This window comes from Labeo rohita, chromosome 17 (assembly GCF_022985175.1).
Source record: "Labeo rohita strain BAU-BD-2019 chromosome 17, IGBB_LRoh.1.0, whole genome shotgun sequence".
Taxonomy (NCBI): Eukaryota; Metazoa; Chordata; class Actinopteri; order Cypriniformes; family Cyprinidae; genus Labeo; species Labeo rohita.
The window spans coordinates 15368954-15395623 of record NC_066885.1 but is presented as its reverse complement, the minus strand read 5'-3'; the positions used below and the strand labels follow the sequence as shown (position 1 = coordinate 15395623).

The 26670-nt window shown below is 37.3% G+C and overlaps 1 protein-coding gene across 3 annotated transcripts in view; it reads left to right on the top strand.

The window, feature by feature from the left end:
• wdpcp (WD repeat containing planar cell polarity effector) overlaps positions 1-26670 on the top strand; it is a 78027-nt gene that overhangs the window by 33007 nt on the left and 18350 nt on the right. For all 3 annotated transcript variants that reach the window (XM_051134087.1, XM_051134088.1, XM_051134089.1), the window contains 8 exons: positions 806-856; positions 2876-2946; positions 3320-3379; positions 5603-5717; positions 8099-8235; positions 13023-13214; positions 19066-19711; positions 26199-26387. In XM_051134087.1, the coding sequence (XP_050990044.1) occupies positions 806-856; positions 2876-2946; positions 3320-3379; positions 5603-5717; positions 8099-8235; positions 13023-13214; positions 19066-19711; positions 26199-26387 (1461 nt within the window). The remainder of the gene's footprint in view (positions 1-805; positions 857-2875; positions 2947-3319; positions 3380-5602; positions 5718-8098; positions 8236-13022; positions 13215-19065; positions 19712-26198; positions 26388-26670) is intronic.

Sequence of the window (26670 nt, the reverse complement as noted above, 5' to 3'; positions counted from 1 at the left end):
TATATATATATATATATATATATATATATATATATTTGAAGGTTACATCAGGTGTTTTGCTACTTTTCAAGTATTTTTTATTTATAAATTTTATAGTTTTAACCTAACCCAGAGACAGACTTTCAATCTTAAACAATGAAAATTCATAGTAAAATATATTATTACATGTTAAACTCTGTAATAATCTAAACAAAGAGTGAAATACACACACACACACGATTTTAATATTGTGTGAAAATGATTTATCTCAAATTTAGTTTTGCAGATATTACAACTGTCCTGCAATTATTATATAATTTTCATCATAACGAACTGTTCTACCACTAAAGTTTTATTAAAAACGTGTGTTCTTGGTTACCAAGTAGACAAAAGTGTCAGTTGAGAGCAATAAAGAGCTATTAAGGAAAATGTGATTTAACAGTACTTTAATTGTGTGTTGTTTCCAGTAATGGTGTTATTTTGTCAAATTATGCAAAAAGTATGAAAACATTATTTAATTGTGTGTAATTTAGTATTTCAGCTATAAAAATTGGCATTAGCAGGACAAAGCTGTCTGCTTTTTTTTTGCAAAAATATTTAAAATGTCATTTCCATCACAGAAAGCTATAAATGCAGTGCTTGATTTCATGAGTTTTCATTGTTGGATATTGTTATTATAGACAAAGTAAACTGGTTAGCATGTGAAAAGTGTCTTTTAATTGAGTTTGCTTTTTCCTCAGGGACAAAACACCTACGTTTCGTGTCCTATCTAAAGATTTTAAAAATCATAAATTTTTTTTTTTTCTTCTGTGTTTTCTCTGTGCAGCCGCTTCTACAGATCAGCATTACTACAATGAGAAACAGCAGTTTGCAGACAGTAAGTAATCCATCATCAAACAATTAACCTTCGTGTCAATGATCATATTAGCTCATTATTTAAGAACATTGATTTGCATGTTACTGAAGCAACACTCATTCCGTTCCTAATTTAAATTGTGCTTCAGATGCTTGGGAAATGAAGTGCCCCATTAGTGCAAATCTGACAAATATTAAACATCACTCCATTTTCCCTCCACTTCTTTAACCCTCATGAGCATGACACAACATTAATAATGAAGAATGGAATGAAAAAAGTCACGTTGATGGACAATTCCATGGTGATTTATCAATCTTTTGCACAGGAATTGTGAATTTATAGAAATTTTCAACAGGAAAAACGAGTTATAAAGTTGCAACATGTTTTTTTTTTTTTTTTGTTTTGGTGCTTTTGTTTAATTTTTTGACTGGGCCGTTCCTTTCAGCTTCACATTTAACCATTGCAGCTTTTTTCTTTGCTTTTTAGTTTTTGTATTTGTTTTACAACAAGTACAGCTTCATTCTGTCCCTTTTAATAGTTTATTATAGGAGTTGAGTTATGATGTTGTCAGATGTTCACTGGCAGTATGGCCAGTGTCTTCCCACTGTAATGCCCAGTTACCTCCTACCCGCTCACCCTGCTGGTGGGGTAACTCCCGTCGCCCTCGAGAGAAACACAAACACCCTTATCAGGAGACACAGACCCGTCCCCCTCTCGCCCCCATCCTGCTCGTCTCCCACCCTCTCTCCTTCATTTGCATTCATTTATTTCTGCATCCTCTTACTCCTAAAAGGCAGGAGACGTTTCTTAATGGTGTAGAAATAATAATAAAAAACCCTGATTGGATTTGATTGCGGAATCTTTAAGAAAACAAATAACAGACCTCCTCCATTTCCGTGGGTCCCTGTCCCGGATGAACGTATTAATGCATAAATGCAAACGCATACTCACAGATTGAACTCAGCCGAGAATTCTATTAACGTTTCTTTCTCTTTTTTTCTCCCTTCGCTGGTTTGCTCCAGAGGGAAACAGGGACTGAGATCTAAGCGGAAATTTGGGGGGCTTTGTGAGCGGAACGAGGCATTTTGGAGTGGCGTATTTAATGTGTTTAATATGTTATGGTAACTTTGAGTTCTCCCCTCGGGTGACTGTGCTAACTCAGGGAGCGCTGATTGAATGAGACTGCGACGTTACACTGAATTTAGCCTCTGTTGCGCTATTAGTTAATATTTCGCTTTTAAATCCCTTCTGTCTACAACATGAGAGAAATCATGAAAATAAATATCTTAGCTAATGAAAATTGAGAAATGTTTTAAACATTAAAAGAAAGAGGCAGTTTATTAACTACACTTTGCATTTGTAGATTCAGGGAAAATGTTAATTTTGTGTTTTTTAGTGTTTTAGAGTTTTATGTGGAAGAAATACAGAACAATGTAGAATCTGCTTTTTAAAAAGACTAGATTTAGCATAAAGCCTGAATCCAAATGTGATTTTTTTTTTTTTTTTTTTTTTTCCTTTCTTTACTTTTTAAAACTCACGTAAATATAAGTTTTAACAATGTTAATAAATTATTAATATTAATTAAGTCTTAAAATATATAAAGCCACCATAAAATATTTTTACTTATTATATTTTAATGTTAAATATACCTTATTATTAATTATTATTATTTAAATTTATATAAGATAAACCTATAAATACATTTGGAAATGATTAGTTAGAACAGTCCTTCAGCTTGAAGCCAAAAAGGGAGAGACTTTCTTAACTTTTTTAACAATCATTTATTTTCCTGTTCATTCCTGTTTGTATGCGTCCCATGTGTTTGTACCCAAATCATCATCAGGATGGAAATGAGTGGATTTAATTCTTGAGCTGTCAGCTCAGATTCATTTGTAGGGTGACCTCAGGTGGAGCTGTATTTCAGGGTCAATCCTCTTCGCTCTTACAAACACAAAAACACATTCTTTTGGCTGTCTTTTATTGCCTCCGATGACGTTGCATTTCATACCTGCGTCCTCTCCCTCTCTTTCCATCACTCAGGTCGGGGTTATCCGTGGTTCCTTAGTAACCGTCGCCCGGAGAAGCTGCGTGATGCCCTAAAGGAACTAGAGGTATTTGTTTACATTTCCTGCAGTCCGATTAACAAATAGGAGCATTCTCTGTCTCTCTCTCTCTTTTCATAAGGAAGGAGAAAATCCCCCCGACCTCTCTCGCTCACTCGCTCGCTCTCTCTCAGCACCTGTGTGGGTGCCTCTCTGTCATCGTGGGGGATATTTGAGGGGGATGATTGGGACTGTGAGCTGGCTCTCTCTCTCTGCCTCTGGCTCTCTCACACAAACCTAGCTTTGTTCAGTCCGACTCAGGCTCATTTTTGCTGCCTCTCCATATCTGAAACTGGAAACATCCTTCTAAACCTGACCCTGAAAATGCTCAGACGGCATCTACTCATTCCTACTATACATTCTCTGTCTCTCTTTCTCTCAGGAGCTGCTGCAGTCATGCCCGGTCATGAGTGTCAGATGGAGAAGCAAACAGTGCTGTCAGGTACCTTACCCAGCATGCACCAGTACCCAGCAGGCATCAGGCCTTCTTGGCATGAGTTGGCTCGTGTAGCAGAGGTCAAGCAATGAGCATATGCAGACTGTTTGTGTCAAATACTCTTGGGGAATTTATCTCTGGGATCAAAAAGATTCCCTCTCCAAGCACATCACTCTAGCCCAGCGGTTTTTCATTCAGTGTGGATGAATTCTTCAGCCACATGTGCACACATTTTCAGCACCTAAAGTGCTTGATTTTGGCCGTTTTAAAAGGTCAGGGAGACCAAACCTTGTTCATTTTTTTGTCGTCAGACATGTTTTTTTCTGCACAGCAGCAGGGCCTGATTGGACGCGGTGACCTTTATCACCTGTTGACATGATATAGAGATTAAGTTCCCCCTTATTTCAGCAAGCAATTTTTAGAGATTTTTGTCATATTCTTAAAGCATGTACTTTCCAAACCTGTCTGACACAAAAGAAGATATTTTGAAGGATGTTTCAGCTGTTTTTGTCGATATTATGGAAAGTTAATGGGACCATTAAAAGTACCAATGGGACATTAAAAGTAGTGCTCTAATCATTTAAAAATGATTAATTGCATGTTTGCAAACAGTGATGATGTTTTTTGTGGGCGGAGCTTATCTGATGGCAGAAAATAAGTTTTAATGTAGCAGTATATGGAAGCCATGGAATAAAATAATAAAAAAGGTAAGTTTATATTTCAAAATTCTGATTTTTTTTCCCCCCACAATTCCAAGATTATATCTCAATTCTGATAAGAAAAATCACCTAGTCATTCTTTCTTTTCCCCACGGCTCAGAATTATGATTTATATCCCACACTTCTGGGGGGGTTTTCCCTCAAAATTGACAAACTTGCTATTAGTGAGTTAAATCAAGTTATAAAGTCAAAAGTAGTAGATTTAAACTTGCATTTGCGAGAAAAAAGTCGGAAATGTGAGATAAAATAGGTAAATGATATGTAAAATGTTATAGTTTTAAACAGTATTTCATGCTGTAACTGTAGGGCTAATACAATATGCCCCCGATGAACTGCATGTGTGAATATTATGTAGACAAATTCTTTAAATCAATTTTATGCTTCAAATTTTTTCTCTTATTCCATGGATTTTACTCATTTCCCCCCACTTGTTACGAGTATTTTTCTGCCACCACAATGTGTATGCAGCTGCAGGTGATGTAACTGTGACGTCTACTTCAAATTGGTCTACACTGTAAAAAAAAAAAAGTTATTTCAACAAAAAAGTAAGTGTTTTTGTGTTGCCTTCAAAATTTTAAGTTTACTCAATTCAAATATCCACGTTTTCATGTAGTACAACTTAACATTTCATGTTGATTAAACTTAAAATTTTAAGGCAGCACGAACACTTATTTTTTTTAAGTTGAAACACTTTTTTTTTTTACAGTGTATAATTACACAATTCACAATTAATCCCACCTAACAATAAAATTTGTAATCATTAAAATGTTTTAACATTATTTTATGGAACGGTATTTAAAATATTGAAAACCAGGACTAAAGATTGTTTATTTTTTATAGATATAATTACAGAACATTAAAATATTTAAACTTTTAAACAACTTTTAATTAAAAATGAAGCTAAAACTGTCACACTAACCAATGGATGTGAGGAAGAGACTTTAGCATATTTACTTCAGTAATTGAAAAAACAATTATGTTAATGTTTTTTCTGCGTTAAACAGCAAATATTAATCATGGAAGTTAAGTCTTATTTCACCAAACCTATAGTAATCCATACAGCTCCAATGATTTGATCAAACAGTTTTGATGTGATACGATCACATTGTATGATGAACATATTAATACTTTATTCCACTCTTTATTCACTCCATATCAAAGCATTGATAAACACATTCACACACTACATCAAAGATGGTGTCACAAATTTCTAAAGCACAACTAATGTCAAACCTTATTAGTTCCTATAGTTTGTATCACCACATTTGATATACTTTTGTGTGCATGTGTTCATCAGTGTTTTGATTTAGAGCTTGAAAGTTTTGATTTTCATAATATTGATTCCAACAGCTGAAACTTCCTTATTTTGTGCTCTGCAAAAGAAAGTTTTAACAGAATATGATTCAGTATTCAGTAGTCTGTGGGAACAATTTGAATGTACTTGTGTTGTACTCTGATTTACAGTCATAATTTCCGAAGCATGTGTCATTGTTCGTTACTGTGTGTGTAGCTGCTGTTGAGATCAGGTGTGTTGGTGACCCTTATCCTGGGCGGAGCTCAGGTTGAACGGGTGGCCATTGACAGAACGCTAGTGGGGCGACTACCTGCTGACACCATCAGCGATGGTGAGTAAATGCACTCTTGCACGCTACCCTTCCTCTCTCTTTTCTTTTCTTTCTCTCCTCTCTTGCAGTTTCGCTCACTGCTCATTTTCCCAGCATGGGCCTGGGCGGCATGCACACCCACAGGTCACGAACGCCAGTCCCTTCTGTTTCTCCCTCTTCCGTTACTCCCAAAGGAAGTTCGAAAGGCACGGACACATGCACACACACACACACACACACCATGTACACATTAAGGTTCCTCTTGAATCTCAGGGGAATCAGACATGGCTCCTTGTCTTACTTTTGGTTTGTGAAATTGGACACTATCCCAAATCAGCTAATTATTTTCTCATATCATGTATTGTTTAGAGCTTATATGGCTAATGCTCTCTGTGCCAGGTCTCTAGATACCTGACAAACCTCTCTCGCTCTTTTTCTCTCTCTCACTCTGTCAGCCCACCCCTTCCCTTTTCCTAGTAGCCCCCCATAGAGTGCCATTCAGGCCCCTAGAGCCCCTAATTACCAGAGTAATTATGTGTGTGTGTGTGTGTGTGTGTGTGAGAGAGAGAGAGAGTGTAAGAGTGGGGGTGCCAGGAGGGCTTCTACATCTGTCACTTATTCAGTTAGTTTCACACACGCAGTCAGACCTGTTCTGGCCTTGATGAAGTTACTTTGTGAGTGCTGTAGTACAAAGAGAGACATCAAAAACTTTTATTGGCCTGTGATTGTGAAGAACACACATTTCTGACCCACAAATTATCTGTACCTCATCTATAACTGTTTTGTTAGTACAGTCTCAGGTTAAAGGATTAGTTCACTTCCAAAATTTACTCACCCCCTTGTCATCCAAGATGTGCATGTCTTTCTTTCTTCAGTCATAAAGAAATTTATGTTTTTTGAGGAAAACATTCCAGGATTTTTCTCCATGTGCTATACTTCTATGGTGCCCACGAGTTTAAACTTCCAAAATGCAGTTTAAATGAAGCTTCTAAACGATCCCAGCCAGATCCCATCTAGCAAAAACGATCGGTTGTTTTTTAAAAAAAAATGGTATCAAGTCCATTAGAGATACCCAAAGCATAATGACCTACAGTTGAATAACCAAAACATCATCAAATATTGTATTATATTTTTCTAGAAATTAATTTCACTGCTCGTAAGCGTTTTAGACAACGCTGTAAACATGTTTTAAAGGAATGGAGTATTAACTAACTAAGCAGATTTAGAGGAATTTATTGATTTATTGAGATTTAACCCGCTGCTTACATGTTCCAAAACCTGTTTACTAGCCCCTGGACACAAATTTTACATTTTTTTTTAAAGGATTATCATGGAATCTTCTCCTTAATTTGGCCATGATTACTGAACGCTAATACGTCAGAATGTTTTCTGGAATGTTTGTAATCTTTTAAAAGCATGCTGAGTATTCCATGTTTTTCTTTTCCAAAGGGAAAATACATCATTTAAATAATCACTTTTAATTTGATAGAGTGTATTGTTTACATTTAGCTTTTCCAAATCACTCTTGAGCCTCTTAGAGTGGCTACACTAAAAACTTTGGTTTAAGCAAAAATCATTCTTTCAGTTTTCAAAAAATATATGACATTTCTTAACACATTAACAGCATTTTAAGTTTCGTTTTTCAATATGTTTTGCAAATGTGCATGTTTTCTTTGTTATTGAAGACTTGCTAAAGTAAAACTTGGTAAAACGAAGGTAGAATTACTGCATTTAACACGCTATTCCTTTGAAATGAGCTCCCTTTTTATGCTTGAATGTGAGATGATTCATAATTACTGCAGAAGCGCTGATATTCCGTCTCTAATTGCTGTTAAGGTTGGAAATTCCAGCCCTGAATATCATCCTCAACTAAACCTGATTCTCTGAATGGCTTGTATTAATTTTTCTGCCGTTTAATTGGTTTCATAAACAGATTAATTTTTTAGGAAGGGAAGGTTAATTGCTAATCACAGTGTGGAGAGCTTGTCAACAGTTTCACTGCAAATGTCTCTCTTTAACATGAAAGCTGCGTACCCTACAGGCTTTACAGTCTCTCTCTTTCTCTCTCCCTCTTCTGTGACTCCTTATTAGTCTCTTAAACTACTGCCCTGAATTAAACACTTACGAATATTATTCATTTTTTGCATTTCTGTGTACGTTGGTCAGACTTTACCTATGTTGTGGGGACCAAATATCCTCACTAAGTAAAACCTGAAATCACAGCATTACTTGAACTAGCCAACAGTCGGTACTGGTTTAGACAGACAATAAATGTCATTAGGTTTGTATATAAACAGTATAAGTCAAAGAAAAGTACCCACCAAAGGGTAAATTAGCATTTGAGTCAGTCTGTAGTCTCACAAGATCATCTGAGTTTTGACCTTTAACTCTGTGATTTTCAGCGGTGATCGGCGATCGCTTCCTGCTGTTCTCGCTGATGGAGAAGAGTCAGGTGTGTCAGGTTTACCTGAACAGGAAGAACCAGAGCTCACCTGAGTTAGCACGACACATGGAGAAACTCACAGCTGCGGAGATTAAGGTAACACACGCACACATGCACATACCTTTTATACACGCATCTATTGAGCGCTTGCCCAAAGACATACACGCGCACGCTCTTCAATGCACACGCATTAGCACATTTTAGGAGGAAAGGCAGCACAGCCTCTCCTGCTTTCAATTAAAAAGCTTTAATGAGGCTGGTCTGGCTCTTTCCACAGGGCTTTTAGCTCTAATAATTGCCTGGCTTTACTTGCTTTCTTTTACCGCTGGGACAGGTAACACTGTGATTACTGGAGCTCCTCTCTAATGCACACCTGTGGGGAACATCAGGTCCAAACACACAGCACTCCTCTCTTTATAGAGAGATCACATCCTTTATGACAGTACATCTCTATGTGCCTGACAAATGTTCTTCCCGTCTCTATTTTTGTTAATTAAATTAGAGAAACCTGCAAAAATTTGAATTTGTTATTTAAAAAGCGCAGGCAGTTGGATATCGTTGTGTAATTGCTGTAGTACTGTAGTTGTTATTCATCCAGTAAATGTAAAAAAGAAAAAAATGCTTTTTTGAAAACACAGTATCATTTGAAATTTGAGAAGCCTTAACTGCACAAAGCAGTTTTTAGTGTGCACATTACACACTGCATTCCCACATCAAAGGTCTTGTTATAACCTGAAGAGAAGGAACTAAAATCGTTTCTTTGTTTTGAGATAAATGAAATTTGAAAGTAAAGATTTGCATTATGCATTTATTTCTGCATTTGCATTGGGATTTATTTCTGCACTGACAGATGCTTTTATTTAAAAAGGTCAAATATTTAAATATCTGTTTTATATTTAATTAATTTACATTACATTTCCCTCAAGGCACACTACCATTTAGAAGTTTGGGGTCAGTAACACATAAATGGCAGTAAAAAGACAAAGTGACAGTAAAGACGTTGTTACAAAAGATTTCAATTTTTACATAAATACTGTATTTTGAACTTCGTATTTATCAAAGAATCCTAAAATGTGACACTGGACCACAAAACCAGTCTTAAGTCATACGGGTATATTTGTAGCAGTAGCCAAAAATACATTGAATGGGTCAAAATGATCCATTTTTCTTTTATGACAAAAATCATTAGGATATTAAATAAAGATCATGTCATGTTCCATGAAGATATTTTGTTAATCTCCTACTGGAAATATATTAAAACTTAATTTTTGATTAGTAATATGCATTGCAAAGAACTTCATTTGGACAACTTTAAAGGTGATTTTCTCAATATTTTGATTTTTTTGCACCCTCAGATTGCAGATTTTCAAATAGTTGTATCTCAAAAGCCAAAAATTGTCCTATTCTGACAAACCATACATCAATGGAAAGCGTATTTATTCAGCTTCCAGAATGCATAATACTCAGTAATCAAAAAATGACCCTTATGACTGGTTTTGTGGTCCAGGGTCACAAATGTATCACGGTTTCCAAACAGGATATTAAGCAGCACAACTGCTTTCAACATATTATTAAAAAATGTTTTTGAGCACCAAATCAGCATATTAGAATGATTTCTGAACAGTCGTTTTAAAATATTTTAAAACAGAAAACCGTTATTTTTATTTTTAATAATACTTCACAATCATACTGTTTTTACAGTATTTTTGATAAGCCTTGCTAAGCATATTTATTTTTTGAAATTTTATATTTTTATATTTCAAAGAACATTTAAAAAAATGTATTGTATATAAAAAAGGTATTTTATATATTTAATTAGTTCTTGGATTTCCTGGCAATCAGACCCATGACCTTGCCGTTGCTAGCACCATGCTCTACTGTTTGAGCCAGAAGAACAGAAGATATACTATCTATATTGTAAGATGTGAATTATTACCGCTCTGTAAAATTGGTCACGGCTATGCAGTTTGTCGCTGGAAGAGCAGTGGTGTATGGGTTGGAGGGTGAGGTCAAGTCCATCTCCTCCTCTTCAGAGGAAACGAAGGTGATCACTCCATTCTTTATTCTCCGTCCCATTCATTCACTGGCTTTCCAAAGCAACTTGTCTAAAAAAAAATTCATAACGGAATTTAAGAGAAAAAAAAATCTTTATTCGTTTTCTTTTTGAAAGCATTAACCTCATTTTAATGGGCCGGAGACCAAGTGTGCGGAGATCACAATTTGGATGGGTCTGATTATGGACTAAACACAATACATAAATACATCAGGCTCTTAACACCCTCCGCACCCGAACATTATCGCATTACTGGAGCGCTTTGTTGCGACGGCAGCCTGAGTATGAAAGCAATCTCTCCTGCGGTGTGGCTGGCTCCAGCAGCATGGCTCTGATAAGGGGGAACCGTATGCACCCCCCCACAAACCCTGCCCTCCCTCCCGACACCACCCCCGCCCACCACACCCCCCCCTCATCCCAGCCCGGCCGGCCCCATCCACTGCCTGCTCCACTGGACTAAGCTTTGAGCCTAATCCTCCAGAAAGAGGGTCTGATTATTGCTGACCAGCAAGCACAGGCGAGATGGGGAATCAAGTTTTGGGGGAGGGCAGACAGACAGAGACAGAGAGAGATGAATGTTATTTTCCCACAGTCTGTACTGGTTTACTTTGTTTTTTGTTTGTTAATTAATCTTATATAAATCATTGTCATGCAAGATGATACTTAACATGCACGATTAGTCTGTACGGGCACAGTCTGTGAAGGTCAAGGTTAAATGATGAACAGTTTTTGTTGCCACGGACAGACTGTGGTACATTTCTAGTCCTCCCTATTGTGCACAGATAGAGTTGTTGACATAAAGAGAGACTCCGTGTTTGCTCTTTTGATAAGGCCTTTCAGAATGAAGTATATGGAAATGACTGCTATTATGTTGCATGAATAGGCACTGACTCTATAAGAGCCATATCGTATTTTCATGCCATTTATTCGTACTATGTGCAGCATTAAGGGTCTTGGAAAAAAAACCCTGGCCTGCTTTAAAACCTCAGCCCAGAACTGCTGAAATAGCACATGATGAGCCGCCGCAGATGTGAGATAGAGTTTAATGCGGCGGTATGAGACAGTGGTGCGGTGTAGGAGAAAATATCGCTCCTTACTGAACTATTATTGCAGGCCCATAAACAGATAGTGGATTTAACTTCCCTTCAAAGGAACTAGTTTTGAATACCTCAATTATTGTGTCTACATTAAGGCTAGACAGTCTTGATTAAAGCTGTTTGTGCATCAGCCAAATGACAGGTGTGTCTCAATCAGGTGCGGCTCATTTTAATGAAATTTGGTAGTCAGACTTAGTCAGCATCAAAACACTGGCCTTTATTAGATACCTGTAAATTTGGGTGGTTTGGGACTGATCTGTGCTGCAAATTTAATATATATATATATATTAATATATATAAGGAGTGTAACGGTTTACAAAATTCACGTTCGGTTCAGTACGACAGTGGTGTCACAGTTCGGTACGTTTTCGATACAGCAAAAACAAAGAAATGGCAGAGAAATTTCCTTAATTTTTATTTATTTTTTTATTTATTAAAAACTAACATCACAAAGTATAACTTTTGACTTTTGCTGTTTATGTAAGATGATTTTTAAAAAAATTTAATATTTGTTTTTAGAAATTTGTTTAATTTATTTGGTTCCACCGTGTTTGCTGATTTTCAGTGTTTTATATTTAAACTTTGTGTAAGTTATTTGTTAATTATATATTAGACCTATAGCATGGTGTATTTGTATTTGTAATTTTGTTAATAAATTAAATATTCTATGTTTAATGTATCTAAACATTTAAATGTTTAATTGAGTTTGTCGTACTGTTTTGTTGTTGTCGATTCAATTAATTGACGCAGAAATGCTGCTAATTTGAAAGTGAAAGTAAAATGCACAGAGGCATTTACAAGCTATTTAAAAGCGAAGAAAAGAGGGAAAGCACACTGTCACAGCCCTACTAGAGTACATTATATTTCACATATTTTAAGCTCTTTTATTTTCCAAATGTAATATGAATAGACCAACGGATCGTTCAGTTTGTAATGCGTACCGAACCGAAACCCTTGTGCTGAACAGTTCAGTACAAATACATGTTCCACCCCAAATACATGATCATTACACCCCTAATATATAAGTCTGGTGTAAAAATGAAAATGAATGTAAAAATTAAGGATAACAAGGGCTCTGACAAAACCTTTTTAAATGCTTTTAAATTATTTTATCGGCAAACCGGTTTCGAAAATGACTGAAATCGCTAACTAAAAAAAATGCTTAATATCAGCACCGATAATCAGCCAGGCGATAATTGGTCGATCCCTAATACAGTCACACTGTGAGATATAGTGCCAGTTTTACCAACAGCTTGCGCCAGCACAAACCATCTTTTGGCGTTAGAAAAGTACTGTCAGGATTTACTGAAGACGTGCAGTGAAGAATTAGCGCTGAAAAGGTGTGGACAGTTATTTTTACGCCTGACCTTATTGAATATGCATTTGTAGGTGTTTCCCTTCCGGATACAAAATTTATGGGAGGAGAGTAATATTTTATTTATTAATTTATTTTCTGAGGTTTACCAAAGTAAAAGCATCTAGAGATCTTATTAGCAGTAACACAAATACCTTGTTACTATCAAACACCTCACCAAGTGCAGACCAAATGTGGCTATTTCAAATGAATTTAATAAAAGCCCCAACAAAAAAATAACAATGCCCTGCTACCTGGAGCAGCTCAAGCCACATTAATAAAGCAGCATGCAGCTGTATTGCGTTATGCAGAAGAGTTAAGATCATGTTTTATAGATGTTTTGTGGTCTGATTCCTTTACGGCTGCTGTTCTTCCACAGGTTTCAGTGGTGGACTTACCTGGTGGAGGACGGCGAGCGGAGCGCCGCGTGGGGCTGAACCGGACTCAGGATGTGGTCGTGTGCTGGTGGCCCCTCTGTAACGAGGAGGTTAGGCCTTGGTCTCCCATCCCTAGTGCAGTGGACAGGGCCAACCTGGTGCTGCTCGCCTGCTCGGATACACCAGGGCTTACGGTAAGCAGATGCTGACGTTCCTTCAGGGTTGGCCTTTTATCCTGTCTGAACTAATGTTTTTTTGAGTGATGAAATTGAATGATGTGAGAGTGAGATTTTGAGAACTTGAAGGTCAGATAATAACCAGGGTGTGACCTCCTAAATAATATAAATACTTTTAATAATGCCCTCGCAATGCTCCACTGCTCAAGGTTTCGGAAAGATTGTCAATCCCTTTTTCGTCCCAGTCTTTTACCTTTCATTTTTTTCTTTTGTCATGCTTTACCAATCACCATTGTGTTTCTCAATGAGCTGCTGTAACTCGCAGACTGTTCACTTGAACTTTTTCTTTACGTCAACAGCCAACCTTTGACCTTTCAACCCCTTTCCTCTTTAGCTGACACTCTTTCATTGTAGTATGTTTTCGGCTCTCCAACTAGTTATATGATTAGAACATGACGACCCCATGCAGTGAAACATAATAAAACAGAAATAGAACTTAAATTAAAACCACTTTTATTAGGAGACTGATAAGGTACTATTCCTTTTTTTAAACGAGGAAAAAAGCTCCATTTCTGTCCTTTTTCCCTCTCTACTGTACATTCCAGTCCCTCTCAGCACTGTTTAATGTCGAATGGCGACGATTCAAAAATCAGCAAGCAATGCTTAAGCTCCCAACGTTGCACTGTGGTTTTAAACATATGCAAAATCTTCACTCGCAGAGCAGGGGATGAGAGAGACGAGTAAACGGAGCTGCGTTTCCAATCGCGAATGCGCCAAATGAAAACAAACAAGGGGTAGAAAACTGCTAAATAAAAAAATAAAAAGGGGGCAGCGTGGAGCGACGCTGGATTGCTCTGGTTGGAAATGAACCCTGGATTTATCTTGGGCCTTCACCTATTTATTTTCCTCTCTCTCTTTGTCTCTCTGTTCCCCTCTCTCTCTCTCTCTCTCTCTCATTTTTCTACGGTTAAAAAACATTAAAGTGTCTCTCGCCTTCATCGTTTCTAATTAAAGTGTTTGTTGTCATTTTCAGATCCGTGGTGTGAAATCAAGCTAGCAGTTTATGTAAGACGCGAGCGGTGAATCAAACGGTTCGCTCGGCGCACAGACACACACTTCAATCAATTCTGCCTCATATATATGTTCCCTTTGTTAAGTTTGCTATCTGCATGCTAAACCCATTTTCTGCTTAGTCTTCAGCATTTAAAAAGTACGCTTTCTTTCCCTATGTGGTCTTAATTCTTACCCCTCGCAGATAAGCACTGCCAAGAGACACACGGGGAAAAACACTCGTGCACACACACTTATTTATGCAAACGTTTAACATTTATAATCAATTCCCCTGTTCCTAGAATTTAATGATTTTAATAAAAAACATTTTTATACATACACACTTATTTTGCATGTTGAGGTGGTTATGTTTTCAGTAAGAATTTGATGATATTCTCGTTTTTCTTTTCTTTCTTTTTTTTTTGGTAGTTGTTTTGCATATTGGGGTGGTTGTTGTTATGTTTTCCGTGCGCATTAGATGTTGTTGAATATCCTGTTATCTCTCTCAGAACACTTCTCTTTTCATTCGTTTGATCTGGCATATTTACCAGGCATCTGTACTTTATTTACAAATTGCCACATTTCTTGTGTCTTCAACCAAACACATCCTGTTTACTCAGTGTGGAATGAGAAACGGTTTGACAGTTTTTAGGCCTGTGCCTAAAATTTCAAAAATTTCTCCAGACATCACACATGAACCATGGAGTCAGTAACTTTCAGGGACGTCCACGTTTTTTTTTAAAGGAACTGCAAAAAAAGGCTTATTTTACTTAGTGTTTTGTCTTGTTTCTAGTCAATATATCTAAACAATTCTTAAACTTAAATAAAAAAAAAAAAAAATGAGACTTTTTTGCAGTGTTCTTGAGCAATGTTACAGCCACAAATGGTCTCGCACGACCTAAATTGTCAAACTATATGTGACCCTGGACCACAAGCAGCGCAGGTATAATTGTAGCAATAGCCAAAAATACATTGTATGGGTCAAAATTAATTATTTCTTTTATGCCAAAACTCGATACGATATTAAGATCACGTTCCATGAAGATATGTTGTAAGTTTACTACCGTTAATATATATAAAAGCTTAATTTTTGATTAGTAATGTGCATCGCTAAGAACTTCATTTGGACAACTTTAAAGGTGATTTTCTCAGTATTTGGACTTTTTTGCACAGATTTTCAAATAGTTGTATTTCAGCCAAATATGGTCCTGTCCTGTCAAACCATACATCAATGGAAAGCTTATTTATTCAGCGTTCAGGTATATATAAATCTCTATTTCAAAAAATGTATCCTCATGACTGGTTTTGGGGTCCAGGGTCACACATACTAACAAATGCACTTATAATGTCTAATGTTGCTATGTTTACTTTTTTTGATTCGCAAGCATTTCTTTTTATTATTTTTAATGTTGAAAACAGTTGTGCTGCTTCAAATTTTTGAGAAAACTATGATACTTTTTTATTTAAGGAATCTTTGAATTGAAAGTTCCAAATGAACGCTATTTTTTGGAACTTTCAATTCAAAGATTCCTTAAATAAAAAAGTATCATGGAATCTGAAGTTCTTAGCAATGCATATTACTAATAAAAAATTAAGCTTTTATATATTTATGGTAGGAAACTTACAAAATATCTTCATGGAACATGATCTTTACTTAATATCATATTGAGTGAAATCTTTTGTTACATTATACAAGTCTTTGCAGTCACTTTTGTTTAATTTGCCACATCCTTGCTGAATGAAAGTTTTATTTACTTTTTTTTTTTTTATATATCTGGCAGACCCCAGACATTTTTTTTGACACAAACACCTTTTTTGACTGAGGTATTTGTCCTTTTGCTAAATGTATTCCCCTCATTTTTTTGAATGTATTCCTTACTCAGTGGCTCTCGGTCAGTGTTGATTTGATTTTCGAAGGCTCATGTGGAATGGTTTCAATCTCTGTCATTTTTCTGCGCATGGCTGCTGTTATGATTCCAGGCCATGTTATATATGAAGAGAAAAGGTCCGAGTGGAATGTGATTTCTCGGGTTAAATTCTTGGGCATGTGCAGGTGCAGTAGAGCGAATGCTTCTGTGTTGATTTCATGCCACAGCGGCCTGACAAGCATCTGAGTAGCACGCACACACACACACACGCACGCACACATTTACACACACCAGAAGAGCGGAGACTCAGCAGCAAGAACTTTCATAGATTGCCTTCATCATCATCTCCCTTTCTCTCTCCCTCTCTCACTGTCCCCCTCTCTCTCGCTCTCTCTCACTGTTTGCTCTCTGAGCTGGAAAATTGGCTCAAAGAGCTCTACTGCTGTGAACAAGGCCTGCTGCTCAGCTGGACCTCTTTGGGTTTATCTTTCAAGCTGCAAAAGAAAGTCCGGAGAAGAGAAGAAAAGAAAAGAATAGTTTTGACCAGTGACTGAAACCAATAACTAACAGAGACTCACTTACCACTGTTCCCTCTCTCTCTCTCTCTCTTTCTCGCTCTCCTTTGCACCCCCCCTCCCAAAACCTCCCCAACTCACCAAGATGCCGTTTGTCTTTGTGAAATTGAATCTGTCATTGTTTCAGCAGCAGCTGTGGGATTTGCGATGTTTGTGTGTGCGTGTGTGTGAATGCAGGTCTTAAGCAGGATCACTCTGTGAAGATGTTAAAACCTTTGTGGCGGGTGGGAGAAAGACACTCGAAATGTCCCCCAGTGCTGAGGCAAACATACTGCCTCTCAACCGGCTCTCCTTTATTTCTTCACCTTTTTGTTTTTGTTTAGTGTTACCGTGGCAAAGAGCTTAGCGCTTTCTCTCTATGGCTATCCGTTACTACTAAACCGGATAAACAAGTGTGAGGATTGTGCAATTTCTCGCTAGTTCCTTATGGCACTTCTAGTCTGCGATTTTACACTCACAGTGAAGCACAGCGTTATTCAAGGTGTGCATTTTTTGCCAGAATAGTATCTGTAGCACTACCTAACATGGTGTTAGCAAAGCATTAGCCTCTTCAGGCCTGACCTTAAAATGGCCTGAAATGGTGTTCAGCCTAGCCCTAGCTAGTTTTTTACTAGCTTAGTGCTAGCGGGGTCAACATTATCGTAGTATTAGCCAAAGCAGTTGGGGCGTTGGTCTTTTGCTAGCGTGGTCAGTGGGGTGTTGGTTCTGAGCCCGGGCCCAGCTGTGGACAGGCCCAGAATGGGGGCCTCTGTGGCTGGGGCAGGTGTGTCTCAGCGGGGCCTGGCTCTGTGGAGATCTGGCACTGTTCCGGATCTCCCCTCTGTGCTGTCAGCAACTCCTCTCCCGCCCTCTCACTAAACCCCTCTCACCCCCTGGGGTGCAGCGGGAGTCGGCCCAGGGGGGATTACAGCTAAAAAAAAAAAAAAAAAAAAAAGACAAAAAACTCATCCCCTGCTTTCACAGAAACCATCGGCAACCCGCTTAACTCAGTCTCCTACGCTGGCGCACACGCCACGCTTCTGTGCCAGCCCATCGCTCTCAGTCTCTCTCTCACTGCACCATCTGCACCAGAAACACACATACTACAGGTAAACCCAAACTTCCTGCGTGCTGCCGTCTGATAGGACACTTTTTAAGCTGTTTGTGTGCACATTTCGAGGTAAAATCTCCAAACAAATTTGCTCAACATGTGTGTTGGGCCTGTGATTTCTACTGTCTCAGGGATGGAGGTGCCCATGCTGAATATTTACTTTTGCAAAATGTTTCTAACTTTTGCTTTAGCTGTGGTTCTTCAAGACCACTTGTGTCTTTCTCCATTTCTATTTTACCTCGCAATGGGTTGTTACTTTTTGTATATGTAATTGCAAAATCCAGTTTAGTCACCCATTTTCTAAGAGCTGTGTTGTAGCACAGCAGATGCGTTAACACTAGGGGTTGACCGATTATCGGCCTGGCCTATTATTTGTGGTGATACTAAAGGAATAGTTCACCCAAAAATAAAAATTCTGTTATTAATTACTCACCCTCATGTTGTTCCAAACGTTCATCTTCGGAACACAAATTAAGATATTTTTGATGTCCTCTGACCCTCCATAGACAGCAAGGGTCCTTTCACGTTCAAGGTCCAGAAAAGGTACTAAAAACATCGACACAGTAGTCAATGTGAAATCAGGGGTTCAGCCATTAATTTTATGAAGCTACAAGAATACTTTTTGTGTGCTTAAAAATAACGACTTTATTCAACAATTCTTCTCCTCTGTGTCACCCTAGTACCATATTGGACTGTCATATGTAATATTTTGCTGATGTTCTTGGTACCTTTTTGGTACCTTTTTGGACTGGAGCGTGAAAGGACCCTTGCTGTCTTTGTAGGGTCAGAAAGCTCTCGGATTTCCTCAAAAATCTTAATTTGTGTTCTGAAGATGAACAAAGGTCTTGGAATAACAGTTTTGGAATTACATTTCTGGGTGAACTGTCCCTTTAAGCATTTTAATGGTTATCGGTTATTTTCAAAACCGATTTGCTGATAAAATAATTCAAAACCATTTAAAGATTTCAAACCTTAAATTTTACATTTTGACATTAATTTTCATTTTTACAATAGACGTGTATATCCGTTCAAAATATCAGTCATCGGTCTACTTAATCTGTGATAACCAGTATCGGCATCTGCTCTGAAAAACACATCGGTCGACCCCTATTTGACACACTGACATATTTATATTCATACTAACAGCCAAAAAACTTAAATTTTGACTTTTAAAAAAAAAAAATTCATGCACAACCAATTTATAATTAAACTAAACTGGTTAATGCAAGGGTTCACATACTTTTTTTGAAAAAATAATGTTTTGCCTTCTGTTTCTCTCTGTGTAGGTTTTGAGCTCTATCCGAACTGATGGGAACCCTATAGACTGCAGATTCAGCTTGACCCAACCCTACCATGTCCTGACTGTGGAGCTGCACCAACAGGCCAAACACTCCACATCTGAGCTGTATGAAGAGGCCCAGCCTCCTGAAGTCCAAACCTGTGTGTATGAATGCGCTCGTGGACGTCTCCAACGTCTGTCCGGTTCTCCTCTACCCGTAACATCCAAACCCATAACCTGCTGTCGTGACCCACTGGAGCGCTGGGTTCTCCTGGGGCTTAAGGACTGCTCAGTGGTTCTTTTTGACCCACAGACAGGCCATTCCCAGTGGGCCTCCTGCTCCATGGTCCCGGCAGTGCTAGCATGGCATCCTTCAGGAGCTCTGCTGATGGTGGGCGGAGGTCAAGGCGAGCTCCAGTGCTTTGATATGGGGCTCTCACCTCTCCCTCTGCAGTTAGTGAGTGAAGAACCGGCTCCTGGCTCTGTAGGCCCCAGCCTGCAGCTCTCTCGTCACATAAAAACCTCTGAGGGTCTAGAGGGGATCCAGTGGGCCTACTGTCCGATATCCCATGGAAATGAGGGTCTGGAAGCACATGACTTACTGCTGCTTCGATTTCATGGAGGGCCGCTTGCCACGCTGAGGCTAAGACTAGGTTCGTGGGACCTTTGTGTAGCCAACTTCATTGAAATCAGAGTTAAAGTATTGAACATGACTGTATTTATGTGACCCTGGACCACGAAACCAGTCATAAGTGTCAATTTTTTTTATTGAGATTTATACCTTATCTTCCATTGATGTATGGCTTATTAGGATAGGACAATATTTGGCCGAGATATGGAATCTGAGGATGCAAAAAAATCAAAATATTGAGAAAATCACCTTTAAAGTTGTCCTAATGACGTTCTTAGCAATGCATATTACTAATCATGATCAACATGATCTTTGCTTAATATCCTAATGATTTTTTATCGTAAAAGAAAAATCAATAATTTTGACCCATACAATGTATTGGCTATCGCTACAAATATACCCGTGCTACTTAGAACTGGTTTTGTGGTCCAGGGTCACATATAGCTGGGAAACATAAAACAAACACAAAACACTCTTGAAGAGAGAATTTACACTACTCACTTACATTACCATTCAAAAGTTTGGGGTCAGATTAAAAAAAAATGCTTATATTCAGCAAGGATTAATTCAGTTAAACATACATGACAATAAATTTATGATGACAAAAAAAAAAAATTCTGTTTTAAATATATATTTTTTAACTATTCATCAAAAAAATCCTAAACAAACTGTATCAAGGTTTCAACAAAAATATTAAGCAGCACAGCTGTTTTCAACATTGATACTGGACTGGACACTGAAAACTGGAGTAATGGATGCTGAAAATAGCTTTACCATCACAGGAATAAATTACATTTTAAAGCATATTAAATAGAAAATAATTTAAATTGTAAAAAAAATTTTTTCCTGTACTTTTGATCAAATAAATGCAACCTTGAAGAGACTTCTTTCAAAAACATTTTAAAAATCTTACCCCAAATTATGGAATGGGTATTGAATATAAAATACGAGATAACATATAACATTACAGAGGTCTGATATCAAATATTTAGTTTATTTTCTACTACGGAAATACAAAACTTTTGAATCTTTTGAATTTGGCCCATTACCTGATTCCCCTCTTCTTCCTAGTTGCAAGGAAACAGTATCCAACATCTAAATTTCTTGCTACTAAGTGCCCAAAATAAAAGATTTGATGTCACAATCCTTGCACAATTTGGCAAATCCAGTGATTAGTCTTTCCAAAGGTAATCATTGTAGCAGCCCTCTATCTTGTAAAGGACACGCATAAGGCCAGCCAATCAGATTAGAGCTTGTCCGATCAAGAGTGTGTGGTGTCATTGTGGGTTATATACTTCGGAGTGTGAATGTGTCATCTGAGATTGCGTTCATTGTAGAACTGTAGAAGCGCACAGACATTTGAGGGAATGGCGGAGGCCGGGGCCAAGTCTTCTGAGGTCACTCAATACTCACCCTTGGGCTGCCACCTCCAGGTGCATTCTGGGATGCGTTTCTCCGATAAATCATTTACAGTGGCTTACGGTCCCTCAGGGCACCAGATAAAGTTTGCCAATCAAAACCTGCCCATGCCTAGAGTTTAATTTTGACTTTGGAAGTGAATGTGACTCCCAGCGACTCTGTCAAAGTTTTAAATGGAGAGCGTCAGCAAGAGAAAGAGTTTTCCGCGAGAGAGAGAGGTAGAAAGCAAGGGAGGGTGGAAGGGAGAGACAGCGACAGCAGTTCCCTCTCCTCTGATCGCGTGCCAAGGTTTTGATGAAGAAAGCAAAGGCACATCCTTTCCGACTGATAATTCGGAGCGGCTATTGAGCAGCGCTTGTTTGCCCGTTTGTCTATTTGTTTGTTTGTGAACGTGTTCGTTGGGCTTGTCTTGCTCACGTGCCCATATTTATTGACTTATATCTCTAGAACTGCTACATGATGAAGTGAGTGAATCGGACGCGTAGAGGATGAAAGACTTGGCAGACCTCCAGTCTTCCCAAGGAAGCAGCTCTTTCTTTTTCTTTCGCTCACCCTCCCTTCTTTTTTTCCTCTCCTCCCTGAGTTATCTCATCTGGGCACGCGCTCGGCACAGGAGAGCTGCTGTACGGAGTGGATACGGGGGGCAGCTGGCCGGCACACTCTGAGAAAGTGGGAAAAAAAGAGAGTGAGGGGGAAACAAGATTAATTTAAAGGAGAAGAAATTGCACAGCATTGCAGTTTGGAGCCCTTTGGTTGCATCACATAGGACACCCTGTTTGTTTTGGTTGTGTCAGATTATGCCTATATATATATATATATATATATATATATATATAATATTTCAAATAAATAAATATGGGGGTCTTTTTTTATACCACTTACTGCAATTAAGACCGCAATTCTATCACAATTATAAGACTTCTCATAAATGAAGGTCATCTAACTGTCAAGCTTTTTCACTGGACAGAACTGTTAAATTTTGTATTTTATTTGTTAACTTTTGTATTGTAGAATTTTGTATTTTATATTTTTTTAAGTAACAGTAAAATTTTGTACTCCAGTTCAGTTTTGTTCTCTAATTAACTTTGTACTCCATTGGAGTACAAATGATTTTTGATTAATTTTTTTAATCACAACAATTATTTTAATGTAATTTATAACTTTTCACCTAACTGTTCTTTAAAGCCTTTTACTGGACAGAACTGGTAAATGTATTTTTTTTTTTTTTTGTGCTTTTTTATTTGAAAATGTTAACAATTAAATTTTATGTGTATTTATTTAAAAATGTTTTTATATATTTTTGAACCTGGACCACAAACCCAGTCATAAGTAGCACAGGTATATTTGTAGCAATAGCCAAAAATACATTGTATAGGTCAAAATTATCGATTTTTCTTTTATGCCAAAAATCATTAGGATATTAAGATGTTTCATGAAGATATTTTTAAAATTTTCTACCATAAATATATCAAACATAATTTTTATACTTAATTTGGACAACTTTAAAGGTGATTTTCTCAATATTTAGATTTTTTTTTTTCAGATTCCAGATTTTCAAATAGTTGTATTTCAGCCAAATATTGTCATATCTTAACAAATCATACATCAATGGAAAGAAAGTTTATTTATTAATTTATGGAAAGCTTTCAGATGATTTCAGATAGTTTTGTGGTCCAGGGTCACATATGTGTAAAAAATCTGACTACAAAAAACTGTTAACCTGTGCACTTCTCATCCTAAGTGTCTTTTGTTTTGTTTTTTTGGTCCCACTTTATATTAGGTGGGCTTAACTACTATGTACTTACATCAAAAGATAAGTGCTGTGTACATTACTTTGGTGTTTATATGTGGCATAAACAGCATCATTGTGTGCAGCGCTGCAGCTTTTCTGTGTCTGTGCTGACGTCTGTCATTTCTCTCTACACTGTTATTAGTCACATTAGTTGCTCTTCAGGGGTTTGTGGGAGGCGGCCTGTTAATTTCCCACATGCAGTTTTAATTGGACCTACCCGACCTCCTTTCCAAATTCACTTACAAAAAAAATGGTGGCTGTCATTTCATTTGTCGCAAAATGGCGCCTCCTTCTGCTCCCAACATCCGCAGGAGATGATTTCTGTCCGAGAGGGGAGTTCACATTGGTTTTGCAACAGAAAGAGGTAACAAACATGGGTCATTTGCTTTATGCGCAGGTTCCTTCATGTGTAAGGCTACAGGAATCATGAATACAGAAGGTCCTTAGGGGTTGTTTTTTTCATAGGCAATGTATTTCTGTGTTTGTTATGATGTTTGTCAATAATATTAAGGTGTGTGTGGCTTTTGTGGCTGTGCTAATGGTCTCCTGTTGTGAAGTGAGCAAGGTTAAGCGTAGCTGCGATTGAGTGTGCCGTTCAGAAGCAGATCCAGTATGGCTGGATTAAGCTCTGTTACATTATTAAAGGCGCCTTTACGGGTGTCAACTGCCTCAGGTGATTACGGCTCATTGTGATCACAGACGTGCTAACGTTCACAGAAAGTTAGCAAGAGAACAGACAAATGAGAGTTAGAAATGGAAAGATGTGTCTGAGAGAGAAAGGAAAAAAATAACAGGAATAAAAGGAAAAGAGAGAGGGCAGCGGATACAGAAGTATGAGTGTGTGTGTGATGCAAGAGAAAGTTTTAGTAGTTAAATATCTGAAATGCTCTTGACGCACTGTGAAATCTGAATTAGCTCTAAGCTTAAGTTATTTAAGATAATAAGTAACAACAGTAACAAAATCTACCATGCATGGCCTGTAACAATACAGATTTTATAAACCAGTATTATAAATACTTTTTTTTTTTAAAAAAAAAACATAATGGCTGCTAAAAAAAAAGTCACTTTGCCATCACAGAAATAAATTGCATTTTAAAATGTTTTCTGAAATTGTGATAATATTCCACAATTATACTGTTTTTACTGTATTTTTGATCAAATGATTGCAGCCTTGTTGAGAATAACGGTAATGTTTGAACGGTAATGCATATCAAAGTACAGTTGAAGTCAAAAGTCTACGTATACCTTTCACAATCTGCAAAATGTTAATTATTTTACCAAAATAAGAGGAATCATACAAAAAGCATCTTACTTTTTATTTAATACTGACCTGAATAAGAGATTTCACATAAAAGACGTTTACATATAGTCCACAAGAGAAAATAATAGTTGAATTTATAAAAATTACCCAATTCAAAAGTTTACATACACTTGATTCTTAATACTGTGTTGTTACTTGATCATCCACAGCTGTTTTGTTTTTTTTTTGTTTTTTTTTGTTTTTTTAAGTGATAGTTGTTCATGAGTCCCTTGTTTATCCCGAACAGTTAAACTTCCTGCTGTTCTTCAGAAAAATCCTTCAGGTCCCACAAATTGTTTGGTTTTTCAGCATTTTTGTGTATTTGAGCCCTTTCCAACAATGACTGTATGATTTTGAGATCCGTCTTTTGACACTAAGAACAATTGAGGGACTCATCTGCAACTATTACAGATGGTTCAAATGCTCACTGATACTTTAGAAGGAAACATGATGCATTAAGGGGGGTGAAAACTTTTTGAATTTGAAGTTCAAGGTAAATTTAACTTATTTTGTCTTCTGGGAAACATGTATCTTCTATAGCTTCTGGAGGGCACTACTAAATTAAAAAATGTGATTAAAAATATGATATTTAGGCAAAACAAGAAAAATATACACATCTTCATTCTGTTCAGAAGTTTACACCCCTGGCTCTTAAAGCATTGTTTTCCCTTCTGGAGCATCAGTGAGAGTTTGAACCTTCTGTAATAGCTGCATATGAGTCTCTTAGTTGTCCTCAGTTTGAAAAGATGGATCTCAAAATCATACAGTCATTGCTGGAAAGGATTCAAAACACAAAAATGCTGAAAAACCAAATAATATGTGGGACCTAAAGGAATTTTCTGATGTTCAGCAGGCAGTTTAACTGTTCAGGACAAACAAGGGACTTGTGAACAACTATCACTAATCAAAAGCACAGCTGTGGATCATTCAGGTAACAACACTGTATTAAGAATCAAGTGTATGTAAACTTTTAAACAGCGTCATATTATTTTCTCTTGTGGACTATATGTAAATGTTTTGTTTTTTATGTGAAATATTTTATTCAGGTCAGTACTAAATAAAAAATAACATGCATTTTGAATGATCGCTCTTATTTCGGTAAAATAATTAACATTTTGCAGATTCTGTAAACTTTTGATGCCAACTGTATATAAACAAGTTGTAAAATTATTGTTTATTGTCCTTCTCATCTCATTTGCCTACAAAAATTGTATTTTATCATAAAATGGTCTGATATTTGCCATCTAACACCTTGCTCTCTAGACAACTGTATTAGTTTCAGCTGTTAAAAAAATCCATATCAGTCAACCACTAAATTTATACATTCAGATCAGTTTGAAGAAAACTCAACTTTATGATCCCTTTGTAGTTAAAATAATGCGTGATTGTCTTATAGGTAAATGCACATTTGAGAAGATTTGTAAGCAGCAGAAAGTACATCTATCATTAGCTCAATGTCCATTCAACTGCTCATCCTACTCTGACTGATTTAAAGCATCCACCATTACTCTTAAAGGTAATTTACTAAACTGTCAGCAGTATCCACACCAAGAAGTATGTTTAACCTGAATCGACTGCATTTGCTGTGTGTGTCACAGTTCAGTGCTCTCTCACACACACACCTCTCAACAGTGCTACAGGGAGAGAGCACAGACTGAAGATCGATCCAAATGTCAATGGCAATCTTACAGAGCGTCGCCTCTAAAGATCTCCTGCCTCATACGATCCAGAGCTTCCACAACCTTCTCGCTTTCTCACTTCTGTGCAATTGTGAAAATTTCAAATATTTTGATTACTTTTGCACTTTTTGTTTTTAATATAACAAAGAGAGGACATGAAATAGATTAGACAATAAAGAAAAACGGATTGAGAAACTTAGTTTTTAATGTAAATGGGCTTACTGTAACTTTTGGACTTTATAGCACTATTTGCATCTTTGAAGTTTGCTTTTGTCACCGTGCAGCCACTTAGTAACACATGTATTTATTCTATGAGCAGGTGTTTTCAGTGGCGCTCAACTAGGCCCGGGTGATCTGGTACAGCACCGTTTGCGCTGTGAGGAGGTGGATGCAGCACTGGGAATTCTGGGTAATATGGATTGGGCCATGATGGGAGCAGAGTGTTACAGGTCACTCATCTCCATCACTGATCACCTGCTGAGGAAACCACTGGACCAGCAAACTGAAGGTAAAGACTCCAGACCTGCAGGCTTTGATTTCTGAACAGAGACTAAACCTAAACTTAATTAGTGTCAGGGAAAGTGCACGGTAAACTCAGCTTAGAATCAAATAGATCTTTACCATGTAAAATAACAGTATTTAAATCTTGTTAAGTGCTCTGGTGCTGAGAGCAATAGCTAATAGAACCATGGAGCATAATAAAACGTATGTATGGTTCAGAATTAAAGTAAAAAGTAGTTTAGAGAAATGCTCTAGTATAATTTGTTTGCACTTTGTTTGATATTTCGTAT